At 46.3% G+C, this 19,620-nt stretch overlaps 1 protein-coding gene across 5 annotated transcripts in view; it reads right to left on the bottom strand.

Annotated features, from left to right (window-relative positions):
• Nucleotides 1-1,125: 1,125 nt before the first annotated feature.
• Nucleotides 1,126-19,620, bottom strand: part of MAPK9 (mitogen-activated protein kinase 9) — a 48,299-nt gene continuing 29,804 nt past the window's right edge. For 3 of the 5 annotated variants that reach the window (XM_045820823.1, XM_045820846.1, XM_045820857.1), the window contains 7 exons: nucleotides 17,079-17,244; nucleotides 15,691-15,762; nucleotides 11,678-11,860; nucleotides 10,352-10,476; nucleotides 6,532-6,595; nucleotides 5,281-5,352; nucleotides 1,126-3,956 (listed from right to left, as the gene is read on the bottom strand). In XM_045820823.1, the coding sequence (XP_045676779.1) occupies nucleotides 3,814-3,956; nucleotides 5,281-5,352; nucleotides 6,532-6,595; nucleotides 10,352-10,476; nucleotides 11,678-11,860; nucleotides 15,691-15,762; nucleotides 17,079-17,244 (825 nt within the window). In that variant the 3' untranslated portion in view covers nucleotides 1,126-3,813. Of the gene's footprint in view, nucleotides 3,962-5,280; nucleotides 5,353-6,531; nucleotides 6,596-10,351; nucleotides 10,477-11,677; nucleotides 11,861-15,690; nucleotides 15,763-16,091; nucleotides 16,164-17,078; nucleotides 17,245-19,620 lie in introns of all 5 variants that reach the window. The other 2 variants (XM_045820830.1, XM_045820838.1) reach the window with 2 other exon arrangements.

The raw sequence follows: 19,620 nt of genomic DNA, 5'->3' as shown, positions 1-19,620 counted from the left end.
GAGTGAGATGGACACTGCAGCCCCCTCTCAGGGCTGTGGCCTTCTTGCTCTGTGTGCCGCGGTGGGGTGGTGGGGGCAGGACAGTTAGAGAATGGATTCAGAATTTCCCCCAACTCTAGAGCACCAAGGCAGAGAAACCGGGGTTGCAGACACCCTTGCTGGTAAGGACCCTGGGCCCCGGAGCTCGGTCTTTCAGACTGTGAAGGGCTGTGTGGCCGAGGGCCTTGAGGGCAGAGCAAATGACAAGTTCCCAATGGCTTGGCAGGCCTGTTCCTCTAGAGCCTGGTTTTGTGAAGCCTCCAGCAGATGGGAGTGACCATTCTGTCACTATTATGATCAATTGACCAGGTTTCCTGATCAAAAACGAACATCAGAGAACTGCCTTACTGTCAAAGGTAGCCTCATGCTCAGATCACCCAAGTAGGCACTGGATGAACCTTCAGGCGTGCATCCAGATGTTGTGAAACATGGCCCCTCCCCTATCCCTGCCCCCCTGCCCCTGCTGACAGGTAGCATTTCAGTCAGTTAAGAAAAAGTATTTCAGTCCTGTCTACAATGAAAATGGGAAGGGGGTAAGATAGAGAACTAGATAGAACCCAGGCCAGTTTCAAGAGCAGTGCTTGCCTTCTGCAGAGCTTGTGAGAGTAAGATCGAGGCTGGCCCGTCTGGAAGGACCCCAGCCCTGTTAAGCAGAGGAAAGAGAGTGAGCGGCGGAGGGCTGTTCCGCTCCTGTGGTTTTAAGCAGCGAACATCCTCCAGTGCCTTGGAACCCACGGCGAATCTGAGCGCTCGCCCAGTGCACGGGACACAGCACCCGGGCGCCAGGGCTGGTCCACGGTGTCTCCGGGCTCCACCTCGTGAGCAGACAAGCGCACCGTGGCTCTGATTGTTTGCTTTTGGAATGCTTGCTTTTGAAAACTCATACCAGGGAATCTGCGGGCTACTTCCAGTAAGACATCTAACAGAAATGTTTTATCTTTCAGTTTAAAAACAGTTGCCTGTGTGACTGAAATGTCGACACTCCATCATCCACCTGTGATCATATTAAATGTGTCGTCAGAGATGGCGACGTAGAAATGTGGTCGACTGCCATTTAAACACACGCAAAGTAGACATGCCATACACTTCTCTTTTAAAATGTATCTGTATTATTTTCACCAATCAAAACACACATAACGCATTTCATTAGAAAACATCAGGCGACATTACTTTTGAGATATAGTATCTGAAAGGTCACATTTGTATCTCCTGCTGGCATGAAGCTTCAGAGGCACTGCCTGGGTGACAAAGCAGAAGACCCCTCCTTGCCCCCACACTCAGCCTTTCCTTCACTCAGGCTCTCCTGGGTGGGGGGCCCCAGCTGCAGGCAAGGGCCCTGCTGAGGGTGCCTGGACCCAGCTCTGCAGCTCTCGTTTGCATCCCAAAGAGAAGACCAGAGCTGGGTGAGCCTCTCCAGATCCCAGCTGATTAGCCATGAGTAGCATGTGTTTCTAGAATGCTCTCTCTCTGGAACCTGCACTGGAAGTCAAGACCCAACAAAGTCAAGGCAGGCATTTTGGTTTCGACCAAAAACAAACGAAACAAAACCTAGTCCAAATTCCAGGCTAGTGACAAATTACCAGGCTTATAAAAATATGGGTCCAAAATAGTTACTTCCAGGGTTGTGCACAATATAAATTATAAAAATGAATTGGAGAAGACTGAGCATGTTTCAGTTCTCATCCACATCAGTGTTCACCCTGAGCGCTGCCCGCACCCCGGCCCACCTCGCTGGCTCACTTGGGAGTGAGGGCTCTGCCATAGGGAGGCGCTCCCGCAGGACTCTGCGGTCCTCTCAGTGGTCTCAGCAGGAGACCCGTCCGCACAGATGCGGGCCCCACCACGGAGCACACAGAGGAATGGATGCCTGAGCGGGAAGCCTGTCTGCGGGGTGCCTGGTGAGGGGGGCCCCCTGCACCCTCAGCACAGGGAGCTGCATCAACATAGCTTAGGGCACACAGTACATTTAAAAACCTCTCCCCTTTCTTTGTTTTTCTTTTTCAAGATAGATTTACTACAGCTTTTAAAAAGAATGTAGGTCACAAACAAGGCCATTTTAAGATGCTTTTATATGCGTAGTAATAGCTTTCTTCACTATACCATCAGGCCTCCCAAAACAAAATCATCCCAAATCCCACAAAAGTTGCTTCTGCCTCGGTCGAAGTTAGTATTTCCTTCCTGTACCTGAATGTGTCTAAATCTCAAAATATAAAACTATTATTTCAATATTACATTTGCTCATCAAAGGTTCCATTTCCCAGTGATAAGGCCAACCAATAAGATACAACTGGTGCAGAGAGAATCATATATTTTAGATAATATTTATAAGCTTTCCCTCCTCAAAACAATCCTACAGGATGTTGACCCAACAGCTTCCAAAATAACTGAACATAAGACATGAACCTGAAACAGAATAAGCTCAAGGGGAAGCACCAAGCACACAGGGAACCGGCCGTGACCCCGGCAGCTCCACTTCTGCAGCGACACCTGGATCCTCAGCATCCCAGTGAACTGTCCTGCCCACACGCACAGTCTGAAAGTATCCATTTCAGGTGAGCAGTTTAAATCGGGGATATTTAGCAGTTAATCACTACTCTTTCAGGCATCTGCCCCACACCCCCATGAAGAGTTTTCCCAGAACACTCGGGATTTCCCCGAGGGCAAGGCGTGGCCACCACGTGGGGAACCACCATCAGGCACCAGGTCCGTCTGGTTCCTCAGACAGACCTGGGGAGGCTGACTCTCACACACAGGTAAAGGAGAACACAGCCTGTGACGTCATGCACACCGGGAGTAACGACGTAGGCAGGGACCTGCTGGGCTGCGGGCAGAGCAAGCACTCCTGGAGGTGCCCGGGGTGGCCTTCAGGGATCACTGTAAAACTCTGCTCTAAGGCAGGCAATGGGTTCCCGGAGCTATCTGCCATCATATTATTGAAATGGTGGCTAATACAGTGAATTTCTAGGTAGCATTTTAAGTTAGTAGTAAGTCCAGAAGACCCAGAGAAGAGAGTTAGGGAGAGTAACATTTAAAGGTACACATGTCTTGCACAGCACAGACCAAAGCTTGAAATGTTATCATGCAGTCAAGCTGAAGGGCAGCCCCAGCCTCAGACGCCTTGGCGAGAGCAGAGCAGAGTGCACCCAGGTGTCATGGTTTCAGCAGAGATCACTCTGAGCCCCAAACATGACACACTTTTTAAAAGTTCTATTTTTTATTTATTAAATAGATTTAATTATATTCCTTCTGAAATACAAAAGATAGAATAAATCATACCATAAAAGGTGAGATATGATAATAAGATGGTGGCCAATTAATACATGTACATCTATTTTTTTTCTGGACAGAGTGCCAAGTACTTAAGAGGATTAAGAGATAATTCTAGAAGCAGCACTACCTGGAAGACTATTGGGCATTTAAATACTGATTTCCAAAGTGACAGATGGCAAGTCGGAGCAAGCATTTGTGGTCACATGCATAGAAGTCCCAACAGTGACTGAGGATGAGAAATCGTCACGATGATCACCATACGACTTAAAAAAAAATTCATCCACTCTAATGGCTCACCTGAAATGACCGTGAACAAAATCTCTTCAGACACAACCTGCTTCAACCCTAGGCAGGCGATGCTATGAGGACTAGACAGGGCAGGGCCCCGGGTTTCTCACATGCAGAACACGGACTGTGTCTATTTGGTTCCATCAGCTTCTGGGCACCACAGGCCCACGGAGGCGAGAGTTCCTCACGGACGACGGGCTCGCCGTGCCTTCCGCATCATCGACACCCTTCGAGGGGCCCCGTGGAGGCGTCGAGGCTGCTGTCGGTGTCGGAGGCCAGCGTCTGCTCGGTGGACATGGACGAGATGTCGTTGATGGAGGATGACTGGGAAGGCGTGGCGGCGCTGCTTACGGCTGCATCTGTGCTAAGAAAAGCAAACGTAATGAAACCTGGCGCACGACCCTGCGGCAGAGTCAGGCAGTGCGGCCTGGGCACTCCCTGCTCCGTCCTGGGCGTCCGTGTCCATGGGAAGTCAGTCAGTCAGCTGCACGTCTGGAGCGTTTCCTGGAGTCTGTCCCGAGGCCCGGAATCTCAAACACCCCTGTCTTTCCCTGCGACACACCCCTTTTCTCCCCTGTGGCCAAGCATCATCTATGTCCTCCTATGTAATCATGTTAACTACTTAACAGCACCTGCTGGTTTAAAGAGGGTGTTAAAGAAAATCGCTGAATTTACTCTAAAATTATCAATATCTCAAAAGGCTTAAGCCCAAATAGGATTCAAACACAATCGGACATTTTAATAATAATTTCAAACACTTAATCCAAGGAAAACAGCATCAACCTTTGAAGAATTCTTCTGCAATAACAACACCTTCTAAAAGAAGGGCTGTATACAAATAAAAAAGGAAAAATGCAATGGCCTCTTGTTCATTTTATTTTTGTTTTAGAAATCTGCAAAACTGACATTTCGAGGCACACGAAATGATCCCGTTTCCTCTCTCCACATTCTGGTCTGGTCTGGGCACAAGTAAAACTCCCAGGCTGCAGAGGCCGGTGTCTCCAGCCTGAAAAGTGGGCTCAGCTCACAGGAGGCTCCTAGCTCCGTGCTGGAGTTGCAGGACCACCACCGGAGGTCAGGCGGGTCAGGCTGAACGAAAGCGTCAGTGTGCGGAGCGCACAGCACACGTGGGCCAGGAGCGGGGTTGAGGGAGCAGCTCTGGCTGCAGAATCCCAGTGACCAAGCAGGCAGCACCCTGTGCACAGGCATGAATACCACACACTTGCTGTCCCCGGAGCCACACAGTCGCCTCGCTGCCTGTCAGCTGCTCCCACTGGGAAGCTCAAGGGCAAATGGGGTAACTATGTGAACAATTTTCTCAAAAGAAAACCAATTCCACTGTACCTATGTTCACATTGATTTTCTTGTTTAGCTGGATGGGGCCAGTACAAAGTGGGCCATGCACACAGTAAAGGCTTTAAACTGTTTCCTCATCTACAAGTGGAGGGGCGGCAGCTGCTGCGAGGATGAACAGTAAGGTTTGTAACAAGGTTTGCTCACTGCCTGGCCGCTCAGAACAGTGTCAGCCGCCACCCCAAGGGCAAACCCAAATGGGGGAGCCTGACTCACAGAAGGAATTTTCAAGTCCAGTGCTGCTCAACCTGGCCCCCACACACTGCCACTCTCTGCAGAAGCTGTCCAGGGGGAGGACAATGTGCTCACACTCTGAAAGCGAGGACTAACCTGAAGGCTGATCTTTGACAACGCCATTCTTGCTTCTTTCTTCCCAGTCCATCACTTCTTTGTAAATCAGCTCTGCAAACACAAGTGCAAGAGAAAGGCTCTGTCAGCTTCCCCACGTTGCTGAGCCCCGCCCCCAGGTCCCTGGGAGCCACTCCTGGGCACTGTGCAGTGCCACTTTTCATTGTGACACATAGTCCGTTCATAAAGGTAGTTCACCTGGACCAAACTATCCATGTTTTGATCAATTATATCTTTTCAACCAAACAATATTAAGGCCACCAAAAACGTAGGTGGTTCTGGGTCCACAGAGGGGTTTTACACGGCAGGGGGAGGGAGAGAGAACGAGCAAGATGGCTTTCACAGAGCATCTCTGAGTGTTGGATGTTCTCACCTCCATTTGCACGTTTCTCTCCATTGTTACTGTGGTTTCTTCTCCACCCCTGACCAGAATCCACAGGGGCTGGATGCCTCTACAGACCGGCCAGAAATTAATCCAAATACCTAACTTTTTTCTTGGCTTCAACCTGTTTTCCTCAGTTTTCATTTATGAGAAAAACAATCACTAGTAAGTAAGCTATTAGGGGTCCTTGAAAGTTCAGTCTTCGTGAACTGACAGGAGCCAGGCTTCTGCACACAGCTCGGGGCACAGGCCCTGCTGAGAGTGGGTACAGTCACAGGCCCCCTGGCCCCTGGGAGGGAGGCCCCAGGAGGGGCTGCTACCGCTTCTGTGTGACCACAGCTCTCAGTTACCCCGACTCTCATCTTCAATGAAAAATTCTCTTTATTGCTGGTTTGCTTGGTTAATCTTATACTGGTAATAAAAATTATTTGCATATCTGTGATCCCCAATTTTGCCCAAATTGTATTTTAAAACACGCATCCAACTCCATGACGTAGGAATGCAGCAGAAGCTCCGTGCAGGCCCCAGGGAAGGCCCCTCATCTGCCTCTCGGGGACATGTAAATATGGGTTCCTCAACATTTTGCAACACGTTATCAAGGTAAGTGAGTTATCATTACTGCATTTAGTTTACAAACCAGGATTTGCTCATGTCAGGTCATGTGAAAAAGCCCTATTTTTCTCTTCTGAAGCCAATAATAAACAGCTCTTCTTTAACTCTGTTACTTTCAAGCTCTTTCTCCTGGGGAGCAAGGAGACAGAGGCTGGTGGCCTGAAAAGTGAAAGCTCCCCCTTCACAGGGCTTCAGGGCGTGTCCTAGGTAAGGGTCAAAATTAGTAAGCTCACCCTTACCTTTCCACTCTTCAATTGCATGTTCTCTTTCTTCCAACTGGGCATCATAAATTTGAGGTGGTGGCTAAAAATTAAATTCATGTAAAGTCAACAGTTTGCAAAATAATGAGGCATGAAGAAAAGGCAGAATCACTTGGAAGATTTCTCATATATTTATGACATGATATGTATTTTGCTGTGTATGATGTGCATTTTTTGCCCAAATTTTTGAGGTGGAAATAAGTATCCACATTATACATGGGTAGTACTAACTCCCATAATTATGAATTATACATGGGAATCACCATATTTGGCAGTGTATAATGCACACTCACATTTTTGGCCCAAACTTCCAAGAAAAATCTTTCATTTTAATTTTTTAATGTAATTATTTATTTATTTATATTTGGAAGCAAAACCATTATCATATTTCAGGGTATTATTTTGCATATGGATATTGCTACTGCTTCCTAGAATTATACTTTGAACATATTAGCATAAGTAAAAGAATTAAAACCATTTATATAGATACAGAATTAACACTAGCCATGTATAATGCACATCCTTATTTTTCCCCAAAAAATTTGGATAAAGAAGTGTGCATTAGGACTTCCAGCAAGATGGAGGCATAGGTGGACACACCGTACCTCCATGCACAACCAAGATTTGAACAACAACAATTTAGAGGCAGAATAACACCCAGAACTGACAGAGAATTTATCTGAATGGAAGTCGGACAGCCAAGAAGTTGAAGTAGACCCGTTCATTCAGACTGGTAGGAGGAGCGGAGACGAGCGTGGGTCGCAGCTCGCGGAGTGCAGGGAGAGCTGGGCACCTAAGGCAACTGGGAGCTCATAAGCCATCTGGGGCATGCAGCGGGTGGACCCTGAGTACCAAGCGGCAGCTGGCGGACCCAGTGAGGCTGTGATTGTGGACCAGGGCAGAGCGCACAGCCCAGGATCCCAGGGAAGGGACTGAGATCCCAGGAGAGTGGGGCTGCCGCCATTGTTCCCTCCCGCCCCCACCCCCGCCCCTGCCCCCACATACAACGTCACAATCTAGCGACTGGGGTGCCCACCCCGGTGAACACCTAAGGCTCCGCCCCTCACCGTAACAAGAGCGATCAGACCGGAAAAAAAAGAGAGAGCAATGGCTCAAATAGAGGAACAAATCAGTGCCCCAGAACTCATCCTTTTGAGCGACCAAGAAATAGCTAACCTATCAGATGAACAGTTCAAAACACTGGTGATCAGGAAGCTCACAGAATTGGTTGATTTTGGGCGCAAATTAGATGAAAAAAATGCAGGTTACCATAAAAGAGATGAAGGAAGATGCACGGAGAACCAACAGTGATAAGAAGGAAACTGGGACTCAAAACAATAGAGTGGACCAGAAGGAAGAAAAAAGAAACCAAACAGGAAATAATGAAGAAATAAGAATTCAAAAAAACGAGGCGAAGCTTAGGAACCTCCAGGACATCTTTAAACGTTTCAACATCCGAATTATAGGGGTACCAGAAGGGGAAGAGGAAAAGCAACAGATTAAGCACGTATTTGAACAAATAATAAAGGAGAACTTCCCCATTCTGGCAAAGGAGATAGACTTCTAGTAAATCCAGGAAGCTCAGAGAGCCCCAAAGAAGTTGGACCCAAGAAGAAACACACCAAGGCACATCATAATTATATTAGTCAAGGTAAAAACGAAGGAGAGAATCCTAGAAGCAGCAAGAGATAAGGGGACAGTAACCTACAAAGGAGTTCCCATCAGACTGTCAGCTGATTTCTCAAAAGGGACCTTATAGGCAAGAAGGGGCTGGAAAGAAATATTCCAAGTCATGAAAGACAAGGACCTATATCCCAGATTACTCTATCCAGCAAAGCTTTCATTTAGAATGGAAGGGCAGATAAAGTGCTTCTCAGATAAGGTCAAGTTAAAGGAATTCATCATCACCAAGCCCTTATTTTATGAAATGTTAAAGGGACTTATCTAAGAAAAGAAGATAAAGAAAAAACATGTATAGTAAAAGGACAGCAAACTCACAATTATTAACAACCATACCTAAAGCAAAACCAAAAGAAACTAAGCAAACAACTAGAACAGGAACAGAACCACAGAAATGGAGATCACATGGAGGGTTAGCAATAGGGGAGTGGGAGGAGGAGAGAGGGGGAAAGGTACAGAGAAAAGCATAGATTGCATAGAAAGCATAGATTGTAGGATGAAAATAGATAGGGGGAGGGTAAGGATAGTATGGGAAATGTAGAAGCTAAAGAACTTATAAGTATGACACATGGACATGAACTAAAGGGGGGAATGTGGGTGGGAGAGGGTATACAGGGGGGAAAATGGGACAACTGTAATAGCATAATCAATAAAATATATTAAAAAAAAAGAAGTGTGCTTTATACATGGCAAAATATGGTAGTTTCTTTCAAATGTGGCTCATGATAGGTTTCTTCATAAGGGTGATATATAAGTTTTAGAATCAAAGTACCACATTTTGCTGTATATAATGAACTGATGCATATAACGTGCACCCACGTGTTTGGCCCAAACTTTCAGGAAAAAAAGTCTTTTAATTTTTAAATTCAATTATTTATTTATTTATGTTTAGAAACAAAACCGATGATCATATTCCAGGGTGTACTTACTTTGCATATGAATATCGTTATTGCTTTCTAGAGTTACACTTTTAATACATATGCATAAATAATCAAAAACATCTAAATTTTTTTTTAGTTTATTTTATTTTTAGACAGAGAGGAAGGGAGGGAGAAAGAAAGGGAGAGAGACATCAATGTATGGTTGCCTCTTGTGCACTCTTTCTGTGGACCTGGCCTGCCACTCAGGCATGTGCCCTGACTGAGAATTGAACCAGTGACCCTTTGGTTCGCATGTCCATGTTCAATCCACTGAGCCACACCAGTTAGGGCTAAGAACATTTATATAGATATGGAATTAGTACTAGCCATGTATAATGCTCATCCTTATTTTTCCCTCAAAAATTTGGGCAAAAAAGTGTGCATTACACACAGCAAAATAATTTTTAAAAATTACCCAAAAAATGGAGTTATTATGGTCCTCTAAATACTCACATGACCTAAAACACTCTAAATATAGCTGCCCCAATGCAGCTATAAAATGAGCCCTCACAGCTGCTTCCTGCCGACCGGCCGGGACAGTGCTGCGACGGGACACGCGGCAGGTGGAACGCGCAGGCCAGACGTAGTCCTCCGGGCAGAACTCCGAGCTCAACCCCTGCCTATGCGCACTGCTCCAAAATGTGCTTAAAAGTCAGACGTTGATGTATCAGACTTTGTTCACATAAAACACTGTTTGAAATGGTGATTGGATCCGTAGGCCCAGACACACAAATGTGTACTACGTGACTCATAGTAACAAACCACCCATAGCAGAGCGCCTCCGGGAGGGCACAGGAGCACCTGTGCAGAACACAGCACCCCCCCCCACCAGCCCCCACACCGCCCCCTGCCCAGGAGCCCTGGGAGGGACAAGCACACCAGGACTTTCCACAGGTTTCCTAGCCTGACTGGGGCCTAAACCAGATGATGGGACCAAAACCAGGTGCACAATGGAGGCTTAGAGATGGCGACGTGATGACCACATGTCAGCCCTGCAACCAAGAACATGATAGTACTGCCACAGCACAAGCTTGTGCGCTCCTGAGGAACTCGGAGCTGCGGCCCCAGAACGAGTGTCCTAAAGGGCTGTGGCTCCTGTCACATGGCCTCTTTGTGGTCCTCTGGAACCCAGGACTTGCTGTCCTGACTTGGCCATTCCAGACCCTGCCTGCCCCCGCCACCCACAGTTGCTCGCTCACCGCTTCTGCTTCAGCGGGGTCGTACCACACGGCGATGTAGGGGTGGCGCAAGGCCTCGTCCACAGAGATTCTCCTGTCAGGGTCTATCACGAGCATTTTTGACAGCAGATCTCTGGCTTGACTTGCTAGAGTGAAAGAGAGTGAAAACAAATGATAGGATTAGTAACTAATGCTATTTATCTGAAAACTGCACAATAATGAACTTCATATGACAGCACAGATAGAACAAAGATACATTAACTCTGATAGTTTCTTGATTGGTTCAAGATCAACAGAGCCTTTTTCTTTAAGAAGAAGCGAAGCAGTCCTGGCTGGTGTGGCTCAGTGGACTGTTTGCCGGCCTGCAAACCAAACGGTTTCGGGTTCAATTCCCAGTCAGGGCACAAGCCTGGGTTGTGGGCCAGGTCCCCAGCAGGGAGCACATGAGAGGCAACCACATACTGATGTTTCTTTCCCTCTCTCCAAAAATAAATAAATGAACTCTTAAAAAAAAAAAGGATAAGTGGAGTGGCCCCTTTCACAGGAAACTGGGCTTTCAAATGTGATTTCAGCCACCGGACCTGGATGAGGACAGGGCCCCGCGCTGCGTGGCCCAGGCCAGGGCGCGCCGGCGAGCACTTCCTTCCGATGTAGAACAGACCTTACAAGCCACACAATAACCTCACGCTCACACAGTACAGAACACTTCACAGATGCCTCTGCTCTGCCTACCTGTACACAATGTTGTCAATATTCACTTTTAAAAATATCTAGAGATTACTACAATAATTAGAAAAACCCAACAAGTTCAATAACTTAGTTACATTCGAGGCTCATGTAGGTTCTGGCCATTGAAGTTGACACAGGCAAAGGAGAGATGGGACTTTTCTGGCTGAGGGGCAGGTAACCTTGATGTGGAGAGGAATACACCCATTCTCCCTTAAATTACATTTCAGTGATGGACACAGAAGGGAAGAGCTTTTTTTATTGGAAGTACTACCATATGGTTTCTGACTTTTCAACTGGGCTAGATCTTTAGTTGAGTATTCTGTAAACCTGAAAACTTGCAAAGTACCAATCGCTGTAATTAACATATGAGCCTTTCAGGCTGGTGGGAGTATTTTTATTTTGGCCAAAGGCTTTAGTTAAACCATTTTATTGAGGACAAAACTGCTAGGTTGTGGAGCTTTCTCTCTGCAACACCCTTGTGCTGGCCTGTAAATGGCTTTTACTCGAGGGTTTCAAATGCTGTGTCTCCCAATGTTCCTAGGTTTTAGAACACAAACATGGAAAATGAAAGCTTCACCCAGGTTATGAAAATTAGTACAAGAAAAGAGGATCTCTTACTTTTAATTTTGTCTCGTTCCGATTCTGATGGGAATATCCAATCTGGGAAGAGTTCTTCAAATTTGATTCCTGGATACTTTGGTCTGTTTTCTACATAATTCCTCACTGTCGGCTGGAGTTTCTTCATGAAATCTGCAGATGGCGTTCCTAACTGCTCAATCACTTTATTCCACTGATCAATATCTGAGGAGTCTCTTGAGGAAAATACAACTGAAATGCCTTATATTCCCATTATATGAAGTAGCATCATTCAAAGAAAAATCAATTATATTTATACCCGCCAACAAGTAAGTAACTAGACCACCTCTATTGGGTCACTTTAAAGTAATATTCAAATAAGGTTTGAGTGTCCAAGTTGAGATCATTAAAAAAAAAAAAAAAGAAACTCTCACACTCTGCATCTTTATTAAATCAACACAATGAGGTCTACACGTCTTCCCATTCCAGGTCAAATTAGTTATCTTGTAACCAAAGAATAACTATGACAGAAATGCTTATACATGAAATTAGACTGTAATTACATATGCAAGGTGAAATCAGTTTTCATACTAAAGGAGACCTATGGGATCCCTTGGCTCACAGCTGGAGAAGCAGAACCCTCGGACGCAGGGTTCACACCTGCTGCTTAGCTACCATTCCCACATGCACAAAAAAACAAACAAGCAAGAGTTGTCTGTACCTGTATCTCTAACTCCCAGCCTTTTTCTATCTTAAGAAAGTCCTCTTGTCAGCCTTTTCTCCCGTCACTCCTTGAAAGCTAGCCTATCAAGGCTGCCAGTGACCACCCCTTATGCCTCACCTTTCTGCCTGCGTCACGTGGCTCCCCTCAGTACCTCTAACCCCCCACCACCTCTCAGGCCCCCTCTCTGGGAGGGGCCTGTGCTTCCTTTCCCACTCCTCTTCTTTTTGCCACCCCAGGGCATGACCCCTTTCTTCTCTCTCTCTCTCTCTCTCTCTCTCTCTCTCTCTCTCTCTCTCTCTCTCTCTCTCTCTCTCTCTCTCTCTCTCTCCCTCAGCCCTCCTTCCACACCAGCATCTTGGCTTTAGTCAGCACAGCAGACTGACCACCCCTGTTTATTACTCCATCCCTTGCCTCCTTCCTGAGCTCAGCTCTTGACATCTCCAGGGTCTGACAGATGTCTCAGACCCCAACAAGGCTCTCCCGAAGGGCTGACCTTCAAAATGCATGCAGTGTTTTAGCCCTCTCCGTCCCCACCGCCCCCCCCCATCCTGGTGGTCTCCCTGCTTCAGCCCTTGACCTTGCAGGTCTCACCCTCACCTCAGCAGCTGGGCCACCCTGTCCAACTGAAAGTCAGATGGAAGCCTAGGAATGGGTGGGCACTCAATAAATAGCTACTGGATCTGTGGTCAGCAGTTGGAGCAGGGCAAGGATGATGGGCCAGGTACAGAAGGTCACCAGGGTGGAAAGCCCTGGATACCTAGCAACAGGCAAAACTGGGAAAGCAGGGACCTCATCCCCATAGTGGCCTTTCCTCCCCTGGAATGTCACTGGTCCCCTGACCTCTCCTTCCCTGGCATGTCACCAGTGATGCAGGTTAGACCCCTTAGTATGGGAATGAACAAGGAGGCCAAAGAACAGCCCTTCAGCAGTGAGCCCCCAGGACGGTGAGGTTTTGACTCCCATCAAATGCATCAAATGCATTTTGGTCTTGGTTGTGTTTCAGCTCCAGCCCAGAAAAGCAGGAAACCAGACAAGCGACACCATCACTACCTCAGGAGCCCCTGCCCTGGCACCATCCAGTCAGTGGAGACCACGACCCTGAAAGGACACACCTGGACACTGATGACTGTTGTATTGGCATCGTCCCCAGGACCTCTCCTAAAATCTCCACCCTTAAAAGCCCTGAGGATGGAGCACCCAGAATGCTTGCTGTCCCTCCTTGGAACTCCTGGCATCTCTCCCCTCCCTGCCTCTTCCCCCCAGGTGGCTACCTTTACTTTCTCTGGCCTAAGCTCCAAGGGCCCTTCTTTTGCCTCTGTAACTTGTTTCCTGAGTGCATTTCTTCTATTGCTCACTCCTTCTACCTCTGTGACTCTCTAACTACACGTTCTCTTACAGTTCCAGTTGTGGCTCTGAATTCTTTCCCAGCCAGAACTCAAGGACCGAGGATGCTGAACCAAGGTCAGGTCTGACCCTGCTGGTACAACACCTGGAGCCGCTCTCGCTGCTGCCAGCAGATTCATGATGAAGGGCCATGTCTACAGAGTTCAGGGGGCTGGATAACGGGAGGACAGTCCTGATCGGCCTGGCTGATGTCCTGGGTGTGTGAAGGCGCCACTGTGCTCTTGTTACACCACAGAGAGGCCAGGGCTCAGAGTGGCCTTGACTCCTCAAGGATGCAGACAGCGTGTGGGAGCCTGGCTAAAGCTTCCTCTTTTTCACAGGCCACGTTAGCACAGGAGCTCCTTTTGACCCCAAGTCATGAATATAAAATAATCTTGAAAATTGTAATCTGGTTTCCAGGATCTTTTTCTATCCTAGTAGTAATTCTTAATCTAATGTATGAAAAATTGGCAAAGTTATCTTTGGAAATTATGTCAATCTCCATGTATGTTCTGAGAATGACATTGGGTGACCTTACATATATAACTATTAATTACTGACACTGCAAGATATTGATATGTAAAACAAGAATTTTAAATTATTAATGTACCCAAAAGTACCCATATTTTTCATTTTTATACTTTCTGAAAAGCACATTTCTTAATACTAAAAGAAAAGGCACAAAATGAATAAGAATTGAGACAACCTGAATGTTAAATAGATACTTCCATATTATGTATCTTTAGAATATGTCAACTTATCCCTTTTTAATTGACTTTATTTGCAAAATAAAGCCCTCCTTACAGTTTGAAACAAACTAGTGTAGGGTAGGCTACGGAAAACTGTAGAAAATTTACTAGAACAAAATAAATTGCTGTATTCAATGTCACATAAAATCTGTGATGTGGAAAATGTAAAGGAAGGTAAATAAAATCACAGAAACAAAATCTTTTCATTCCAAATTTGTGTTGTGAAGAATTTATAATACAAGAAAACCACCCTCATGAAATTATAAAAAACTAAAATTACTTTAGCAAAATACAAACATTTACTACACAGCTTGATTTCCTTTAAAAATAACCATCAATTGGCAATGAACTGAGATGCTTAAAGCTTTCATTAGGAAAAAAAAAAACAAAACAAAACCCAAAGACTAATGAAAATAATAAGTGGTGAGAACACAAATAAAAAAGGACGTATGTGAAGAACAATGTTTGAGTAAAAAATATTAACGATGGAAGAATATGAGGAATATGAGGAAAGAAAGCTATTACATTACCTACTCTACTTTATGCCATGTCATTAATACAATTTCCTGACCACAGAATAAGTTAATCTTTTGTATTTTATATTTATTTAGACTTCCCAGTATCTCACAAAATAACTTGCTAAAGGATCTTTTAAAAATTTCTATAAAATGTCAGCAAAGTCACAAACAAGAAAATTCACCACATATTGCTCCTCACAAACTTTTGCTTTAATCTTTTTCATTTAGGTTGTGAGTAGTGTGCTTCAGTTCTCTGGGGGAAAGTATTTTAAGTACATAGATAATTAACAAAATGGTATATTAATTTAATAACACAGTAATACTAGCCTATTAGATTTAGATAGCAACTTGCCTAGTTAAATTAATTGAATGAACTACATAAACAGTATTTGCATTTATATCAGAATACATTCATCAAACAATAAATAAGTTTCGAATAAGCTACTTTTGATAAAATTAAGAGCCAATTTTAACTGGTTTAACTTAACTCCAAACCTCAATAAAATCATTGGAGGTAGTCAAGTGAAAAAGGAAATGCCAAGGAGAGCCATTTGGTTTGTGATGCCAACTGAACAAGCACGATAAAGCCCCCATGAGCCCAGTCTGGACTTGGGACAGTCTCCTCCAAGCGCTGCCCGCGGGTTTAAGGGAAGCACGGCGGGGAGGTCCCAGGAAGGATACGGTCAGTGCCTTGGAATATCACACAACCTTTCACCAGCTCGCCCATGATGCACCCCACTGACCAGATGTCAACTGAAAATAAAATGAAATGATGAAATTATAAAGTGCCATGAACAAAGCAAAGGTGAGGAAAAGGAACTCGAACAGTGCGCTGAACACACAAATGTGGAAGAACCAATCACTAAGGGTGAACGTCACACGGCGGGAATGTCGTCGGCATCCAGTGGAGCCGTTGGTGCGCAGCGACGTGGGGTTTCAGAGCCGAAGATTCCGAAACTTTATAGCTTAAAAAGCGACCAAGACTCTAGGACCAAGCAGTGCTTGTCCACCCAAAGACACTTCAGGCCACACCCACGCTGCCCAGCCCTGCGGCCAAGGCAGGGTCTCTCCGTGAAGGATACAGTCTCTTCCTGGGAACAGGACTTTATGGAGGACCATTTCTGCCATGATGCACCCGACAGACCAGATGTCCACTACCAAACACCAGGTGATTAAAACCAGCAGCAGGCCCATACCTCTTTCCTCAGAGCCCCTCCCACACAAACACAGACCCCGCTGGTTAAGGGAGCTTTTGAAAACACCCCACACCTCCCAAAAGACCTTTTCTCAGTCGCCTGTTGGCGTCAGTGGGGCCTCACAGAGGCAGGCTTGCCTTCCTGGGGCCGGCTTTCCTCTGCCTGCCCAGGCCTTAGGCAGCGGGCAGAGGCTGTTTGGTGCCCCTGCTGCTGGGTGGGGTGCGGGGGAAGGTGTCCAGGAATCTTCTCTCCCTTTCACAGGAAACAAGAGAAGCCCACAGAGCAGGGTCTCTCACAGTGGGTATGCAGGTTACAGAACAGCTAAGTCAACCTGAAGCAAAACTCACTTCACGATTCAGGCAAACGTTCAACTTTCTTTCTTTTTGACAAATTCATGAAAAGCTAGGTTTGAAAGAGATCTGATATTGCTAAAATAAGTTTTGATGTCAAAAACCCCATGATTTTATGCACAAAGAACATGTATTATTCTGTTTAGGTCAAGTTTGAAGATAAGCAAAACCGATCAATGGTGCTAGAAATTAGGGTGAAGGTTTCCCTTGGGGCTGAGACCTGGGGGACTTGGGGGGGGGGTGCTGGCCTGTGGCTGCGTTCCCACGGAGTACATATGGGAAGTCTGTAGACTTTCCTGTAAGTATGTTACACTTTGATAAACACTCAAAAGCACCAACTTCAAAAGTGAGTGACTTTAACTAATGTAAAAAAAAAATTATTTGTTACACGTGGACTATGATAATCTGTGGGTAACCCAGGCCCCACTTGGTATTTCACGCAACTCACAGGGAAGAGACAGAACCAGGACAACCAGCCCAGTCTGGAGATGCCTTGGCCTCTTTTGGCTCCATGCGCACTTACCGTTCTCCTTGTAGCCCATGCCCAGGATGACTTCAGGTGCCCGGTAGTACCGTGTCACCACATATGGGGTCATCATGAAGTTGGTGCACGCCGTCCGTGCCAGGCCGAAGTCCAGGATCTTCAGGGTGCAGTCTGACTTGACAACGATGTTGCTAGGTTTCAAGTCCTGGGACAGAAATGGTTTAAATGAATAAAGTGAATCAAAGCACGTAAACAAACCACCTCACATGGGCACAGACCGAGGGGTTTCTGACTACTGAAGTGCCTGACGGTGCTGCTGGGAGGAAGGAAGTGGGACAGAACCCTGGCCTTTGGGAACAATTTGGGAAAATCCTACTCTCCAACTGAAACGAATACATGTACACCTAAAGAGGTCAGATGGTAGCCCTCACCCCCATGTGGAAACCTTAATGATCTATCTTTGCTTAAAACCTTGTTAGGTGGAGCTGGCTGGGCTGAGAGCCCAGGGTCCGTAAGGCATGGGGCTGCCAGTGGGTAGGAGCTGTGCCACCCTGGTTCTGGATAGCAAGCATGGTGAACCTGGCAGCCATGGGGAGCACTGGCTCCTGAGCAGGAGGAGTAGAGGGCAGTGAGAGATGGGTATCTCCTCCAGTTCAAAACCGTGATCAGCCCATTTTGTGGAAAGTGCAGTTTAACAGCAGGCCCAGTACCCAATGCCAGAACTCCATTCAAGGGATACCCCCAGCACGGACAGATGAGCTGGGAAGGATGTGCCAGTGGGCGGCTGCTGGACCGGCTACGCCCCAGCACCAAGCAGCAGTGCTGTGATGGCGGCTGGTCCAACAGCTGCTGCAGCACTGGTAAGCGCTGTGTTTCTTGCTGCTGAAGCCGACCAAGCAACTCATCAGGGAGTGCCTCCTCAGCCTCAGCTGGCAGCCTCAGAACCTCCTCGTGGTCACTGAAGATCACCCTGAACTGCTTGGCTAAATGCAGAACCTCACCCCAGGGCGGGCAGCACAAACACCCCTACAGGGGCCCCACAGTGAAGAATTGCATGGAGAGAGCGCTCCCTGGCTCTCTTGTGCTGGGTGCAGACCTGCTGCATGCATGACCTGAGCCCTTGCAGCCTGAAGCCAGGCCTCAGCAGGCACTGGTCCCTTGGGAGAAGAGGGAGGCGTCATGTGGAGACCTTGGCTTTGGCCACTTCTTGGGTTGTACACTTTGGCTTCACTCCCTACCAGGCTTTCCCAGTTGGGGCTGGCATGTAAAGCAGCTTGGAAACACAAGCGAGTGGATCACATTTGAAAAAAAACTTCAGGCCAGGTGTGTGAAGGGGCCGGCACGCTGGGTGCCTCCACCATGCAGCTGCTTGGGGACCTGCGGTCACTTGTGTGCTCATCGGGGCCCTGCCCCGCAGAGTTACTCACTGGGCTTCTTTGGGGTGGTAGGGAGATGATGACGCTTTATACAGGAAAATGCCTCGCCTTGCCAGTCGCCTATATTCAAGGCAACTGTCTTGTGTTTTTGAGGGTCATGAGTTCAGTCGTCCCTTCCCCCAAATACAATGTTTGGCCTCTTGAAATGTGCCTGTTCTCTCAAAGTAGCTGTTTTGGGTTTTGTTTTGAGTCTTCAGCAGTGGGCCCTGAACATTGTATGCTGACATCTACAACTGTCTAAAATCTCAAAGATACTGTTCCATTCTAACCCAGAGCCAAGCTTCCAGTAGCGGGCACCACATGCTCTCAGATTTCTTTTCTGGGGGTATTGGGGACACTTGTAAACCTATATGTGAGCCCCATTTTAAACAGAAATTCTGACTTAGTTGTCCTGGAAGATTTCATTCTTGTCACCTAGAAAAACTGAAATCAACTGTCCAGATATGGGACTCAGACTCAAGACCTGTTGGTATGAGGCCCAGGGAGGGCATGAGTGAGGGGCACAGCCTGTGAAAAGCATTGACTGGTCACCATGATGAAAACCACAATGTGGGCTCTGATCCAAACCCAGCTACACTGTAACTACTGGGAGGTGGGGGGACTGACTGGTAAGGGTTACGGTCAGTAAAAGAAAGTCACATCAGTAACCTTAAGCTCCAAATTTTTTAAAAAGTCAACAAATAGAGATCTAATCATATTAATTCAAGATATGGAGATAAACACTAAAACAACAGCTAAAGGAAGTGAAAGAGCTTGCTTCTGGGGACTTTGCTCTTTTTTTTAAAATAAACATTTGTAGAATTATTTGATCCTTGATTAAAATAAAAAACAAATCAACCAGGTAATTCAGCGAGTTGCAGGACAATTATGTACAAGATGAACCTGTTTTCGAAATATAAGCTAAGAAAGACATAAGTATAATCAGATACATTGGTTTCAGCTTTCACAGGAAGTCTGCATCCACAGGAAGTGAGGAAGGAAACACCCCACCTGGCACAGGTTACCTTCAGGTGGCAGTGGAGTGCTTAAGGATTCCCATTTCTTTTAATTTTTCAAATCATGTAAAGTAAAAAGTGGTGGGATTATGGTTTATTTTTAAATAACTAAAATTTATGCAGAGTGTAAAGTCATCTTACTGAGCAAAA

The sequence above is a fragment of the Phyllostomus hastatus genome, unplaced genomic scaffold (genome assembly GCF_019186645.2).
Source record: "Phyllostomus hastatus isolate PE091 unplaced genomic scaffold, TTU_PhHast_1.1 phas_contig_150, whole genome shotgun sequence".
In the NCBI taxonomy this organism is placed as follows: Eukaryota; Metazoa; Chordata; class Mammalia; order Chiroptera; family Phyllostomidae; genus Phyllostomus; species Phyllostomus hastatus.
This window is presented reverse-complemented; position numbering and strand designations above follow the sequence as displayed.